General features: G+C 36.0%; 1 protein-coding gene across 3 annotated transcripts; it reads right to left on the bottom strand.

Moving 5' to 3' along the window:
- Positions 1 to 7731: 7731 nt before the first annotated feature.
- Positions 7732 to 16368, bottom strand: tac3b (tachykinin precursor 3b). 3 transcript variants are annotated; one of them, XM_067503450.1, is made up of 5 exons: positions 16242 to 16368; positions 9509 to 9632; positions 9279 to 9390; positions 9169 to 9198; positions 7732 to 9073 (listed from the first exon to the last, which is right to left on the bottom strand). In XM_067503450.1, exons 1-5 carry the CDS (start codon positions 16256 to 16258, stop codon positions 9015 to 9017), a joined length of 342 nt encoding a protein of 113 aa, XP_067359551.1. In that variant the 5' UTR covers positions 16259 to 16368; the 3' UTR covers positions 7732 to 9014. The 3 variants fall into 3 exon arrangements, with proteins under 3 accessions (XP_067359551.1, XP_067359552.1, XP_067359553.1); XM_067503451.1 differs by lacking the exon at positions 16242 to 16368 and adding an exon at positions 11330 to 11915 and having other exon boundaries at positions 8940 to 9073; XM_067503452.1 differs by lacking the exon at positions 16242 to 16368 and adding an exon at positions 11330 to 11915 and having other exon boundaries at positions 8940 to 9073; positions 9509 to 9626.
- Positions 16369 to 16450: the final 82 nt, after the last annotated feature.

The raw sequence follows: 16450 nt of genomic DNA, 5'->3' as shown, positions 1-16450 counted from the left end.
TTTGCGGCTTTGAACGTACAAACGCCTCTGCTCTCAGCCGCTTCTGAGCGGTCGGCCTCTACCGGGCGACTTAACAGCTCTCCCACGTAATTTCCTTGGAAATTGCCTTTTCTAGTTAGTGGGAGAGCTGTAAGCACAGCTCTCATTAGTGGGAGAGCTGTAAGCACAGCTCTCACACTTATGAGATCCTTTTCTTTATTATTATTATTATTTCGCCGTTTTTCGGTCACTATCTCCTCCTAGACGGTTTGTCGTAGAAACTTCGTTCCACTTCCTAAACGTAGGTCTCTTTTAGGAGATCTATGCTATTACTTTTCTCATTAATAACTTTTATACTTTTTATTATATTTCACTTTTTATGAACTTTTTTTCCCATAGAAAATGAATGGAAGGCACTTAAAATTTCCCTTCAACTTGCCACTTTTCATCTGCCTCTTGTGTCGTCATACTTTGGAGTAGAAACTTCATTTAAACTTTATACGGGTCTAGTCCCTTTCAACTTTTTCTGGGTGGATCAGCTTCTTTCTATCTTTTATACTTTTTGAATAATCGCAGTTTTAGTTTTAGGCAACTTTTGGAGCTTTTTCAACTTTTCCATTAGTGTGTATTGCGGAATGTTGGAGCAGCTAGAGTGGGTGACATCACACGCACTCTAACTTTTCAGCTTCCACTTTTAGCAACTTTTTTCCTTCTTTTCCTTCTTTCCTTCAGTCAACTTTAATCTTACATAAACAAACTATACATCAGAATGTAGGTATTTTTGTCTTCTTTCAGTAAATGTAACTCTCATAGTGACAGGACTGACGGTTCTTTCTCCAAGTGTCCAGAAGCAGAGAGAGTGCCGTCAAAACTCCCATTGGAGCCCATTATAACAGAGGTTCTTAAATTCTAATCAAATCACAAACGGGGGGCTGTTTTAAAATCGCCACCACGCCTTCATTTTATGGAGTATCTTCAAATAAAGTACATCAGTGTGTTCATTGAAGCCTTTTGTCACTCACAGTTTTTGAATTGTTTCGATAGGACTAATACTTTTTCATATTTTGAGCATTTTGCGAGGCATAGTCTCAGCACTTTTCCAGCCTGCCTTTGCATTTGGCTCACATGACTCAGCAGGCGGGCAGCGGGCAGCAGTCATTGTCATGGTAACGGACACAGCTGCATGACGTCATGTAATCAGCCTCAGAGCTGTGTCCACACACTTTACCTGAGTTTTTCTCCCTCAACAGACACAGTGGAGACACACACAGACACACACCCTCACAGACAGGAAATACCCTTTCAAAATAAAAGCCTTTCATAATACTTTATCCACTTTTTAGCATTTAAATGCTAAAATGACTTTGTGGTGAAGTTTCCCTACACACACACCCTCACAGATAGGAAAAACACTTTCAAAATAAAAGCCTTTCATAATATTTTATCCACTTTTTAGCATTTAAATGCTAAAATGACTTTGTGGTGAAGTTTCCCTACACACACACCCTCACAGACAGGAAACACACTTTCAAAATAAAAGCCTTTTATCATTCTTATTTTAATTATTTAGCATTTAAATGCTAAAATGAGTTTGTTTTGAAGTCTCCCTACAGTGGACACACAAACTACCACACAGACACAGACAGGAAACACACTTTCAAATTAAAAGCTCTTTTCAACTTTTTTTTCTCAACAGTTTTTCAGCATTAAAATGGTTCCTTCATTTCTAAGTAGTTACTTCTAGCTTTTTTCTTTACACTTTAATAGCAACTTTTTTACTTTGCTTCTTTTTTTGTTTCTTTTAACTTTGGGAATATTAACCTTTTCCTTTGTTTCTTACTACTTCTTTCCACTTTTGTTAATCAAGTTGTTGCTTTTTCACTTCTTCCTTTACACTTTTAATAGCAACTTTTTTACTTTGCTTCTTTCTTTGTTTCTTTTAACTTTGGGAATATTAACCTTTTCCTTTGTTTCTTACTACTTCTTTCCACTTTTGTTAATCAAGTTGTTGCTTTTTCACTTCTTACTTTTTTCTTTACACTTTCAATAGCAACTTTTTACTTTGCTTCTTTTTCTGTTTCGTTACACTTTAAATATCAACTTTTTACTTATTTACTTCCTCCATTGTTACTTTCTACTTTTTTTTTCTTTTCTGAATTCAACTTTTCTTGGGATTTTGGATTTTTTCCTTTTATTGTCATCTTCTTTCTTTCTCTTTTTGTTCGTATTTATCTCTCTTCAGCGTTTGCGGCTTTTTAACGTGCAAACGCCTCTGCTCTCAGCAGCTTCTGAGCGGTCGGCCTCTACCGGGCGACTTAACAGCTCTCCCACGTAATTTCCTTGGAAATTGCCTTTTCTAGTTAGTGGGAGAGCTGTAAGCACAGCTCTCATTAGTGGGAGAGCTGTAAGCACAGCTCTCACACTTATGAGATCCTTTTCTTTATTATTATTATTATTTCGCCGTTTTTCGGTCACTATCTCCTCCTAGACGGTTTGTCGTAGAAACTTCGTTCCACTTCCTAAACGTAGGTCTCTTTTAGGAGATCTATGCTATTACTTTTCTTATTAATAACTTTTATACTTTTTATTATATTTCACTTTTTATCAACTTTTTTTCCCATTGAAAATGAATGGAAGCCACTTAAAACTTCCCTTCAACTTGCCACTTTTCATCTGCCTCTTGTGTCATCATACTTTGGAGTAGAAACTTCATTTAAACTTTATACGGGTCTAGATCCTTTCAACTTTTTCTGGGTGGATCAGCTTCTTTGTATCTTTTATACTTTTTGAATAATCGCAGTTTTAGTTTTAGGCAACTTTTGGAGCTTTTTCAACTTTTCCATTAGTGTGTATTGCGGAATGTTGGAGCAGCTAGAGTGGGTGACATCACACGCACTCTAACTTTTCAGCTTCCACTTTTAGCAACTTTTTTCCTTCTTTTCCTTCTTTCCTTCAATCAACTTTAATCTTACATAAACAAACTATACATCAGAATGTAGGTATTTTTGTCTTCTTTCAGTAAATATAACTCTCATAGTGACAGGACTGACGGTTCTTTCTCCAAGAGTCCAGAAGCGGAGAGAGTGCCGTCTGAAACTCCCATTGGAGCCCATTATAACAGAGGTTCTTAAATTCTCCTCAAATCACAAACGGGGGGCTGTTTTCAAATTGCCACCACGCCTTCATTTTATGGAGTATATTCAAATAAAGTACATCAGTGTGTTCATTGAAGCCTTTTGTCACTCACAGTTTTGGAATTGTTTCGATAGGACTAATACTTTTTCATATTTTGAGCATTTTGCGAGGCATAGTCTCAGTACTTTTCCAGCCTGCCTTTGCATTTGGCTCACATGACTCAGCAGGCAGGCAGCAGTCATTGTCATGGTAACGGACACAGCTGCATGACGTCATGTAATCAGCCTCAGAGCTGTGTCCACACACTTTACCTGAGTTTTTCTCCCTCAACATACACAGTGGAGACACACACAGACACACACCCTCACAGACAGGAAATACCCTTTCAAAATAAAAGCCTTTCATAATATGTTATCCACTTTTTAGCATTTAAATGCTAAAATGACTTTGTGGTGAAGTTTCCCTACACACACACCCTCACAGATAGGAAACACACTTTCAAAATAAAAGCCTTTCATAATATTTTATCCACTTTTTAGCATTTAAATGCTAAAATGACTTTGTGGTGAAGTTTCCCTACACACACACACCCTCACAGACAGGAAACACACTTTCAAAATAAAAGCCTTTTATCATTCTTATTTTAATTATTTAGCATTTAAATGCTAAAATGAGTTTGTTTTGAAGTCTCCCTACAGTGGACACACAAACTACCACACAGACACAGACAGGAAACACACTTTCAAATTAAAAGCTCTTTTCAACTTTTTTTTCTCAACAGTTTTTCAGCATTACAATGGTTCCTTCATTTCTAAGTAGTTACTTCTAGCTTTTTTCTTTACACTTTAATAGCAACTTTTTTACTTTGCTTCTTTTTTTGTTTCTTTTAACTTTGGGAATATTTACCTTTTCCTTTGTTTCTTACTACTTCTTTCCACTTTTGTTAATCAAGTTGTTGCTTTTTCACTTCTTCCTTTACACTTTTAATAGCAACTTTTTTACTTTGCTTCTTTCTTTGTTTCTTTTAACTTTGGGAATATTTACCTTTTCCTTTGTTTCTTACTACTTCTTTCAACTTTTGTTAATCAAGTTGTTGCTTTTTCACTTCTTACTTTTTTCTTTACACTTTCAATAGCAACTTTTTACTTTGCTTCTTTTTCTGTTTCGTTACACTTTAAATATCAACTTTTTACTTATTTACTTCCTCCATTGTTACTTTCTACTTTTTTTTTCTTTTCTGAATTCAACTTTTCTTGGGATTTTGGATTTTTTCCTTTTATTGTCATCTTCTTTCTTTCTCTTTTTGTTCGTATTTATCTCTCTTCAGCGTTTGCGGCTTTGAACGTGCAAACGCCTCTGCTCTCAGCAGCTTCTGAGCGGTCGGCCTCTACCGGGCGACTTAACAGCTCTCCCACGTAATTTCCTTGGAAATTGCCTTTTCTAGTTATTATTATTATTATTATAGCTCGTTTTTCGGTCGCTATCTAGTCCTAGACGGTTTGTCGTAGAAACTTCGTTCCACTTCCTAAACGTAGGTCCCTTTTAGGACAGGGGTGGTATTACTTTTCTCATTAATAACTTTTATACTTTTTATTATATTTCACTTTTTATGAACTTTTTTTTCCCATAGAAAATGAATGGAAGGCACTTAAAATTTCCCTTCAACTTGCCACTTTTCATCTGCCTCTTGTGTCGTCATACTTTGGAGTAGAAACTTCATTTAAAGTTTATACGGGTCTAGTCCCTTTCAACTTTTTCTGGGTGGATCAGCTTCTTTCTATCTTTTATACTTTTTGAATAATCGCAGTTTTAGTTTTAGGCAACTTTTGGAGCTTTTTCAACTTTTCCATTAGTGTGTATTGCGGAATGTTGGAGCAGCTAGAGTGGGTGACATCACACGCACTCTAACTTTTCAGCTTCCACTTTTAGCAACTTTTTTCCTTCTTTTCCTTCTTTCCTTCAGTCAACTTTAATCTTACATAAACAAACTATACATCAGAATGTAGGTATTTTTGTGTTCTTTCAGTAAATGTAACTCTCATAGTCACAGGACTGACGGTTCTTTCTCCAAGTGTCCAGAAGCAGAGAGAGTGCCGGCTGAAACTCCCATTGGAGCCCATTATAACAGAGGTTCTTAAATTCTAATCAAATCACAAACGGGGGGCTGTTTTAAAATCGCCACCACGCCTTCATTTTATGGAGTATCTTCAAATAAAGTACATCAGTGTGTTCATTGAAGCCTTTTGTCACTCACAGTTTTTGAATTGTTTCGATAGGACTAATACTTTTTCATATTTTGAGCATTTTGCGAGGCATAGTCTCAGCACTTTTCCAGCCTGCCTTTGCATTTGGCTCACATGACTCAGCAGGCAGGCAGCGGGCAGCAGTCATTGTCATGGTAACGGACACAGCTGCATGACGTCATGTAATCAGCCTCAGAGCTGTGTCCACACACTTTACCTGAGTTTTTCTCCCTCAACATACACAGTGGAGACACACACAGACACACACCCTCACAGACAGGAAATACCCTTTCAAAATAAAAGCCTTTCATAATATTTTATCCACTTTTTAGCATTTAAATGCTACAATGACTTTGTGGTGAAGTTTCCCTACACACACCCTCACAGACAGGAAACACTTTCAAAATAAAAGCCTTTTTATCATTCTTATTTTAATTATTTAGCATTTAAATGCTAAAATAAGTTTGTTTTGAAGTCTCCCTACAGTGGACACACAAACTACCACACAGACACAGACAGGAAACACACTTTCAAATTAAAAGCTCTTTTCAACTTTTTAACAGTTTTTCAGCATTAAAATGGTTCCTTCATTTCTAAGTAGTTACTTCTAGCTTTTTTCTTTACACTTTAATAGCAACTTTTTTACTTTGCTTCTTTTTTTGTTTCTTTTAACTTTGGGAATATTTACCTTTTCCTTTGTTTCTTACTACTTCTTTCCACTTTTGTTAATCAAGTTGTTGCTTTTTCACTTCTTACTTTTTTCTTTACACTTTCAATAGGAACTTTTTACTTTGCTTCTTTTTCTGTTTCTTTACACTTTAAATATCAACTTTTTACTTATTTACTTCCTCCATTGTTACTTTCTACTTTTTTTCTTTTCTGAATTCAACTTTTCCTGGGATTTTGGATTTTTTCTTTTTCTTGTCATCTTCTTCTTTCTCTTTTTGTTTGTATTTATCTCTCTTCAGCGTTTGCGGCTTTGAACGTACAAACGCCTCTGCTCTCAGCAGCTTCTGAGCGGTCGGCCTCTACCGGGCGACTTAACAGCTCTCCCACGTAATTTCCTTGGAAATTGCCTTTTCTAGTTATTATTATTAGTGTGATTGCTGAAAGCAATCACACTATTGTTGTTTCTAGTATTTAATTTTATTATTATATTATTATTAGTGTGATTGCTGAAAGCAATCACACTATTGTTGTTTCCAGTATTTAATTTTATTATTATTATTATTATTATTATTATTATTCCGTATTCTTCCGCCCGTTTTTCGGCGTGCTGTAAGTCCTGAATGCTAAAAGCTGCAAACATGGTTCCAACTGTAATATGTTAAGCATGGTTGGGAGAGGTGTGCTCACTACCCTATGTGCTGTCAGCTAATGTACTGTAATTATTATGAATATTAATATGATATTTTTTTTGAATGGAAAGTCTATGGGAGTGATGTTTAAACTGCAATATCTCAAAAACTACACATGGTAGCATGATGCAGCTTTGTGGGATGCTGTCCCATGATGAAGTGCTTCACATGTTACAGCGTGGGCTCTATAGCGCCACCGTGTGGTCAGATATCAGCCTGTATATGTTAGTTGTTTTGACATGCTACTAGTCCTACACGCTTACAGCTAGAAACATAGTTCCAACTGTAATATGTTAAGTACAGTTAGGAGAGTAGATGTATTACTCTGTGGGCTGACAGCTGATGTACAATAATTGTTATGAATATTTGTATGATTTTTATTTTGCATTGCCGTCTATGAGAGCAATCTTCACACGGCTATATCTCGGAAACTATGCGTGATATTGTTATGAAACTTTGACCCATGATGCCCCATGATGAAATGCTTCACATGTTACAGTGTGGGCTCTCTAGCGCCACCGTGTGGTCAGTTATCAGCATGTTTATGTTAGTTGTTTTGACATGCTACTACTCCTACACGCTTACAGCTAGAAACATGGTTCCAACTGTAACATGTTAAGTACAGTTAGGAGAGTTGATGTATTACTCTGTGGGCTGACAGCTGATGTACAATAATTATTATGAATATTTGTATGATTAGTTTTTTTGCCGTCTATGAGAGCAATCTTCACATGGCTGTATCTCGGAAACTACACGTGATATTGTTATGAAACTTTGACTCATGATGCCCCATGATGAAATGCTTCACATGTTACAGTGTGGGCTCTCTAGCGCCACCGTGTGGTCAGTTATTTAACTCGTTTTTTAACTCCTAAAAATTGTTTTTTTTTTTCTGATTTCACTTCTATGTTGTACAGGGCCTTTAGTACTACCACGTGCGCCACCTGGCGGCCGTTCGCGGTACTGCAACTGTTTCGATCTTTTTTTTTAAGCTAATGCAATGACTGACTTGAATGAAACTTTACAAATACACCCTCACAGACAGGAAACACTTTCAAAATAAAAGCCTTTTATCATTCTTATTTTAATTATTTAGCATTTAAATGCTAAAATAAGTTTGTTTTGAAGTCTCCCTACAGTGGACACACAAACTACCACACAGACACAGACAGGAAACACACTTTCAAATTAAAAGCTCTTTTCAACTTTTTAACAGTTTTTCAGCATTAAAATGGTTCCTTCATTTCTAAGTAGTTACTTCTAGCTTTTTTCTTTACACTTTATTAGCAACTTTTTTACTTTGCTTCTTTTTTTGTTTCTTTTAACTTTGGGAATATTTACCTTTTCCTTTGTTTCTTACTACTTCTTTCCACTTTTGTTAATCAAGTTGTTGCTTTTTCACTTCTTACTTTTTTCTTTACACTTTCAATAGGAACTTTTTACTTTGCTTCTTTTTCTGTTTCTTTACACTTTAAATATCAACTTTTTACTTATTTACTTCCTCCATTGTTACTTTCTACTTTTTTTCTTTTCTGAATTCAACTTTTCCTGGGATTTTGGATTTTTTCTTTTTCTTGTCATCTTCTTCTTTCTCTTTTTGTTTGTATTTATCTCTCTTCAGCGTTTGCGGCTTTGAACGTACAAACGCCTCTGCTCTCAGCAGCTTCTGAGCGGTCGGCCTCTACCGGGCGACTTAACAGCTCTCCCACGTAATTTCCTTGGAAATTGCCTTTTCTAGTTTATTTTAAGTCTTGTTCTATGTGTTTACGATAATACATTTATCCAGAACAATTTCTTGTGACAATAGAAAAGCATTTCTGCTTACTTAACATGGTCTTTTTACTTCTCCGTAATTAAAGAACCTTTAATACACGTTGATTCATTACTTGTGAGGAGTTAAACTCAAGCTAAAGGAAGGAGATGGGACAGAAAGCATTTTAACCTGGGTCAAGAGAATAAGATTTACTCAAAACTTTTTCAAGCGTTTAAGCATTTTCTTGCCAATAAACAACAAATTGCACTACTGAAATGCCAGTCACACATTTGATTTCTGAACTTGTTGATATATTTAACTTTTTAAATATCTCTCTTTTTACAATTGTGTAATATATATATAAGGGATATTTAAAGTAAATCACACAAGCTTGAAGTGGGTTATTAAGGTTACATTACTGGGAGTTTTTATTTCTGCTCATACAAACAAGGTGAACACAAATATATATTTTTCTGACTACTGTAATATCCACAAGAAGCAGTGAGTATAATGACCCAGTAGAATACTGTGGGACTTTTTCTTTCATCAAAGTTTATCGCTTCTCCACCACCCCAGCAGATCAGCGAGGATGTCTTTCACACGTCCTGTGTTAGATGAACAGAACATGTTCCATAAAGCTATTTGTCTGCCTATTACACAACAAATACCGGATACAGTTATTTTCTGAAATTCAGCTTACCTTTGCCTGACATTGGGATGTTTTTGTGATCTGCAGAAAAATGTACAGGTTAGACAATGAAAGGAGGGTCTCTGGTTAAAGTATTGAAGGTGTTTTAGGTCTTAACTCACTTTTTGGTTGACCAACACTTCTCCTTCCCATTAGACTTACAAAGCTGTCATAATCAATGTCACCAAACCGCTTCAACTCTGCCTGTGCACCAACACAGCACTCTTTCTTAACCTGACAGTCAAAGCAGATTGCTTTGAGTTTTTGAATGAAAATATTTGGAAGCCTGGTAATGTGGGTGTGACTCTCATTTCTTAATCAACATCAGATAATTGTAGTCAGATTGTCATACCTCCATCAGTGATTTGTAGACATCTTCTTCACACCAACATGTCACTGGAAATAAGATGAGGATGACCATAGCAACCAGTGAAGCAAGAGTGCACGTGTTTGGACTTTTATCCATCATTCTGAAACTGAAATCAGTGCATCAACATTCAAATCACAGAACTATTAACTATATTACACATTCATATTTAAAATTTTGATATAAACTCTATGAGATACAATGAATAAAGTGTAAATGCCTGTTAAGTTTTTTAAAGCCTCATTTGAGTAACTAAGTCAGTGTATTAAGTGCAATCATTATGACAAGTGATGTACACAGTAGCTAATACAACAGATTTATCTGTGGAGCACTGCTAAGTACATTTTCAGACTTTATGTCATAATGCGTGGGCTGTTGTATGCTCAAGTGCAACAGATATTTAGTTTTAAGTAGATCATTCTACTTTATACACATTTTGCATCATAAAATATATCTGTTTTCGCTATCAGGCTCAACATTACAGGGTTTTAGGCTTTTCCTCAGATGAAATTCTTGATCTGACTCCAGATATTAAACAGTCTAAGCAGCAAAATAATTTTTAGCACACTTTTATGGTTTCATGGGTTCATAAAGTCTAATGATACAGTGTGTTCAACTGGTAAAACATAAGTCTCATATTGTTGCGAAAACAAGTATTTTTATGAATTCAGAAAGGAGGATAAAATGTGTGAATTTGAAATGTTTTTTTTTCTAAATAACTAGATTTCATGTCAAATTGGCACTTTACACGTAATGTTTAGATATAAATTAGTAAACACCAATCCATTAAACTTTAACTAATTACATCAATTCATATGATTTGACATTTTTTTAATGGCAGGCTCCATGAATTCATGCATTAAATCCTCACACATTATCCATTTATTTTGTATGTATATTATACCTTATTATAAGTATGTCAAAATTTCCAACAGCTTAGAAATCTACTGTTTTTTTGTCCCTTCAGTACAGTTTTCTATGCCGGATGCCCTTCCTGATGCAACCCTCCCTAATTTCTACCAGACTTGGGACTGGCACTGCTAGCTACTGCGGGTTTAGCGTCTTGCCCAGAGACATTTTGACGTGTGGTCGAGAAGTCCGGGGCACGAACCTCTCGCCCTATGGTCAGTAGGCAGCCACTCTACCTACTAAACCACTGGCATTCCAGCTTAGAAAACTAAATGATTTGCCCAATTTATCAGGCTATCAATAAAATAAAGACATCATTTTATTGTTAAATGGCAGTATAGCGCCACTTAAGTAGTGCAAAACTGTGCAATTTTGTATCCACAAATGCATAACTCTGAACATAACACAATATAAACACAATAAATACATGATCAAAAACGGTGATTTGGCTTTAAATTGATTTTTTTGTGAGGCTTTTTTTCTACAAATCAGCAACTGCTTGTCTTACCTCAACTACTTAATTATTAAGTTTTGTCTCTACTTGTAATTTCTACCAAGTAGCATTGGTAATTAACTTATGCTAAACAATGAAAAATTATGAGCTGAAAATAGTAATCCTAGTAAACAATAAGTCGACCCAACATGAATCACAGCAATCTGCTCCTGACAGAACGTCAAAGGAAAATTACCAAAGTTATTAGCACTATTAATAAGAAGGTTAAGTAAATAAGTAAAATTAAATAAGAAGTCAAACCTCTGTCAGAAAGTTTGGTCCTTTATCCCAAAAACAAAGTATTATACAACAAAAATGAAATAAAAGTATAAAGTAGGTTGGTACAGTGTCATTGGTTCTTCGTAGTCTGTTAAAAATAAGAGGAAATGTCATTTCAATCTTACCTGTTAGCAGTGATTAAAAATCTTGATTTGCTCCGACAGTACAAATCAGTGAACTGTTTAAGCTTAAGCCTTTGTCCAGCAGCATCTCCATCTCAGTTATTATAGTTCTTCAGCTCACTGTAATCCAATTAGAGCTCCAGCCCCTGCCCAAACCTTCACCCCACCCCTCTCATACAGTGAGACACATTTGCGACTGTGGCGCAGGAAGGTAGAGCGGTTGTCCACCAATCTCACAGTTGTTGGTTCAATCCCCGGCTCCTCCGATCACATGTCGAAGTGTCCTTGAGCAAGACACTGAACCCCAACTTAGTTGCTCCCGGTGAGTGTTGGCCAGCTGCATAGCAGCTCCCCCATCGGTGTATGAATGTGTGTGTGATTGTGAGTGTGAATGGGTAAATAAGAAGCAGTGTAAAGCGCTTTGAGTGCCAATAGGTAGAAAAGCGCTATATAAGTGCAGACCATTTACCATTTACCATTACACATTTCCCCACCACCACTCCCTGAGCTCTCTTTTTAGTTTGGAGCAATTTTTCAAATCAGACCTACTGAACAACTTAAAGTGAAAAGTAAATATAGAGATTTTTAGATGCAGATTTCACTAGTGGTTATTTAAGGAAAGATTTTTAAAATTTTTTATATAAAATGACTAGACAAAATCAACTCTATCTTTATACATTTGCCAGCACACTTCACAGAGTTCATTCATTATTTTAATATACAGATAACAATTGGAAACATGCTAATTAAAGTGTCTAGATTATGTAAATGTGCTTAATGTTGTTTAAACAACCAAACCACCTGTGTGTCTGTTTGTGTATGTCAAATATACAGTGTCTCTATTGACATAGAGATTGAAATTGACATTTCCAAAATAGAACAATGACAGCTCTAGCTTTGTGAGGCATTATGCTGCATTAATTTGACCATGCTGCACCTATTAAATTACCCCTGTATGCTTGTTTAATGATAATATTGACTTGATTATCACAGTTAAATGCTGTATGTGTGGTTAAGTGATATCACACATCTACATTTGTACTGGAACATAATCTCTTACTAGCAGAGGGTGTGTGAATGTGTCCCAGGAGAAATAATGTTCCTGTGTGAGTTGGAATTGACTTGTAATCAGCAAACGCCCTGCAAGCGGATATTGCTGTCATGTGTAGACTCTGATTTGCTGGTGTGCCAGAGCACAGTGCCAAGTAACTGCCATACTCTCTGAAGTAATGACTTGCACAATACCTGACTGATCCCTTTCTTCTGGACAAAATGTTCAAACTAAGGTTTGATACACCTACTTGGAATGTATAAACTAATAATGAATAATAATTATAATTGTCACAATCATAATTGTTTTACTACCAAAAAACATGGGTGTGTTTGTATCTGTAATATACTATAATATACATTTTGAATCCACACTTTTTTCAGTTTGTGGCTCTTGAAGTAAGCCACAGTTTGAAAAGAGTCAACCCTTGAATATGTCTCTCATGTATCATGTAATTGTCATGACCCTTCAGCTTGGAGTTTTATTAAATTTGTCTTCTTGCCTTCCTACTTTACACACATACCCAGCCCACAGTCTGCCACAGCCATCACCTCCTGACCTGATCTCCACCCACTCTCACCTGTTCTGTGTTCCCAGTACCAAGCAACAGTATTTAGGTCTATAACTCTTTGTCAGGTCTATGCCAGTACTCTTGCTGGAAATGTTGTCACTTTCTTGCCATGTTTAGTTTATGTCTTGCCATGCCAGTTCCATGTTGATGTCTAGGCCAATTTTACCTTAACTTTACCTTTAGCTCCACTTGAATTTACCTTTTGTTTGTTCTCCTGGAGATCTTGTGTTCACTAAATGGTAAATGGCCGCTTATAGAGAGCTTTTATCCAAAGGGCTTTATTGTGTTTAGTTTCCCTAGCTTTACCTTACCCTGTTCATGTTCAGTGAATCTTGGTTTAGTAAAAGTACAGTTAGCTTTTACCCTCTTTTTTTAGAGTGATTTGTAGTTTATTTGTGAACCTTGTCCTCTCTCCACAAAATAAACCCCCTTATCACCCACTATCTGTCTCTATTTGTGCCTAGGTCCACCCTCTATACAAAACCATTTATAACACTGCTGCTGTTTATGGGTCAACAGGTCCTAAGCTCAAAAGCATTTGTCTTGTCCTTCAAAAAGCCAGCTTATTATTTAACAAAAATAACCCTAATACCTTAATAGACTTACCTCTATACAGTATAACTTGGTCAAAATGTCTTTAACAGAATAAATGCAGATGTTTCACTCTTTCACAGGAAGTAGAGAGGGCCTATGTGGGTACACAAGTGTAAATATCCCCAATCTCAACTTAAAATTGTTAGGATTAATAGGAAAGCATCTGAAGCAACTGCTGAGAGACTAAAACAAATAATCACAATAACGCTTTTATAAACATATAATGAACCTTGGTTAATAAATGCTGTATCACAGGTAAACCACCTGCCGTCCCAAAGAGTGATTAAATTAAGTTCCAACTTTACCAACGTTCAGTGGTGAATGAAGTACTCAAAGACTGTAATTAAGTAAAAGTACAAATAAACAAACAATAATGCACTCTAGTAAAAGTGCAAGTACTCACTGAAATTTCTACTTAAATAAAAGTAGTTAACTACATGATTTATATTTTACTTAAAGTAATTTAAGTAAAAGTAATTTTTTTGTTGACCACTGCTGCTTCATGTTTGGGGCACATCAACTAATTAATGGTAATAGACATATATGACGTGTTGAAGTGGATTAACTATATGATCGGATGCTTTTTTCAGTTTTATTTCTAAACTACTCATGTCGAGTGAGAAGAAGAGGTAGGCAACGCCGAGTTCATGTTCAAGAAGCTAAAGAGTAAAATTTCTTCATACCAGCTCACTTTGAGTACTGCTAATATTTCAAATTAGTCTTTTAAATAAAACCATAGAAGAAGAAACTGACACTATGCCTGTCTCTCATTTTCATTAAAAATGGAAAAAGAGGTTTATTATGAAATATGTAAAGTGATGTGATTGTAATGCAATTTTGATTAGAAATGTAGTAAAGAGTACAGATAGTGGCTCATAGATGTAGTGGAGTTAAAGTTGAAGTAGCTGTTATTAAATCTACTTAAGTAAAGTACAGATATGTGAAAAATGTAAATAAGTACAGTAACAAAGGACTTATACTTTGTTATTTTCCACCCATGCCAACAGTGATCTTGTACATGGGGCCATGTAGATGCAGACTGCTCAGAATGGCCATGCTGACCCTTGTTCTCTAGGATATTTAGACAGCTAGTAGTAAAGTTGTGGCTGATTGTTGCAGTAGTGAATAGTTATCACTTCATTTTCCCTCAGATAAAAAACGACAGACTAGGATGTTTGACATTGGCAACATACTGGATTACTGTTGTGTAATAGATATGGATAGGATATTTTAAATACACTTTGTGCTGTGCTGTATACACTAACATATCTAAATTTGAAGATTTAGGCTGCCAAAAAGAGATGGTGACCCCAGTTGTTGTGTACCCTTCAATGAGCACTTCAAATACTTCTTCTCTGCGTTGGCTTACATATTGAGTTTTAACCATTAAAGTAAGGACAAGGCTTCCGGAGAAGCTGTGAGAATAATAGCACAGCAGGTGAGATTTAATCTACCACAGTCTAAGGCCAGACAAAGGATGATGTATCAATCATTTAGCATTGAAATAATTTGGTTTTCATTTTACACAAGCCCTTATTTACCAGTGATGTACTCACAGTTATTTAGCGTGTATGTAACTCAAGGTACATTTACAAGCTTTTCATGTGCTTTCATCTGTCTTAGCTGCATATTTGAATCACGATTTCAGACTCTTTGCATATGAGAGGCTCTGCAGGAATTTCCGGGTTTAAAATATTATGTGTGATATTTATTTATTTAATGCTGAGCAACATAATCCAACATGATAATTGCTGTGGGATGAGCAGTTTGATCATTATGAATTATGATTGTGATTCACATCATTTGAGCTAATGCTCCCAAGACCCTGATGACTGAATAAACCATTTGTGAGTGTAGAGCAGTCAGCTTGCATCGCTATGCCCTGACAGGTTCTGGATGGACTGTTGTTACTCTGTTCACTTGTTGAAATCGAGTTCGCTGTAAAAACAATGAGCAGGTATATACTGTAAAATCTCTTTGTTTAAGCTTAACAAGCTTAATGCTTGAAATGCTACAGTCAGGTTTGTGCTGTTTTATCTGACATTTGGCTACTCGCAGAAAAGGCCAGGTGATGCTCTAACCTCTTTTCTATATTGTTCTACCTCCTATGTTTCCATCTAGGGACAATGACGAGACAACACTTTTCTCACTTTAAAATAGAGCACAACTAAGTGAAAGCAATAGGAGTCTTATTGTTTGTGTCTCCATATTATCAAGAAAAGAACACAGATGCCGCACAAATTGTCACTTTGAGTTTGGTAGGGTCATAAAATCCCTGGTGGGTTCTCTAAGGCCAAGTTACGCTATTTTTGGTGGTCTAAACATTAATGAGATGGTGTAGCATCTTGTGTGCAGAATACAGGAAGGGTCACTGTTTTCCTGTTCACACAGAATGAACAACATGAATAGTGAGAGACATACTGGAGAAATGGTGTGAACAAGTGTGTGTCTGTGGGTCAGGTGATGGGATTTTTAGTAAATGATACCACAGTTTTTTGTCCCTGAGTATAATGGATGGCAGAAACAGGGGCAGAACAGGCAACAAAATGTGGCCTTAGAGTGTATAAGATGTCCATTATTAAACTTAGTTTAGTTGATGTATTTAGATACAAAAATAAAGGAACAATGGGAGAAGGTCATCAGAAACAAAAATGTAACAATTATAACACAGAGCTGTGTAGATTTGAGTAAGTCTTTACCTCAGATAGTCCCCCATTTTCCTTCACTTCACTGGATTGAAGGAAATGCTTACCGCTTGAGGGAAGATTTTATTGAAGTATTTGGGTCAAAAACAAAACCTGCCGACAGTGACAGAGGGAGCAGAGGGATTTGGATAAGAGAATAGCAGGGCAGACAAACAAAACTGCTTTAAAACATGGACTTTCCCCACTTTAATCAATATTCAAGT

The sequence above is a fragment of the Channa argus genome, chromosome 5 (genome assembly GCF_033026475.1).
Source record: "Channa argus isolate prfri chromosome 5, Channa argus male v1.0, whole genome shotgun sequence".
In the NCBI taxonomy this organism is placed as follows: domain Eukaryota; kingdom Metazoa; phylum Chordata; class Actinopteri; order Anabantiformes; family Channidae; genus Channa; species Channa argus.
The sequence above is the reverse complement of the archived record's forward strand: the minus strand, read 5'-3'. Positions and strand labels throughout refer to the sequence as shown.

Coding starts and splice junctions, on each gene's coding strand:
- tac3b (XM_067503450.1), bottom strand. Junction 9,199..9,278: donor AAGTGTTGGTCAACCAAAAA/GTGAGTTAAGAC, acceptor ATTTTTCTGCAG/ATCACAAAAACATCCCAATG. Junction 9,074..9,168: donor CATCCCAATGTCAGGCAAAG/GTAAGCTGAATT, acceptor CATCTAACACAG/GACGTGTGAAAGACATCCTC.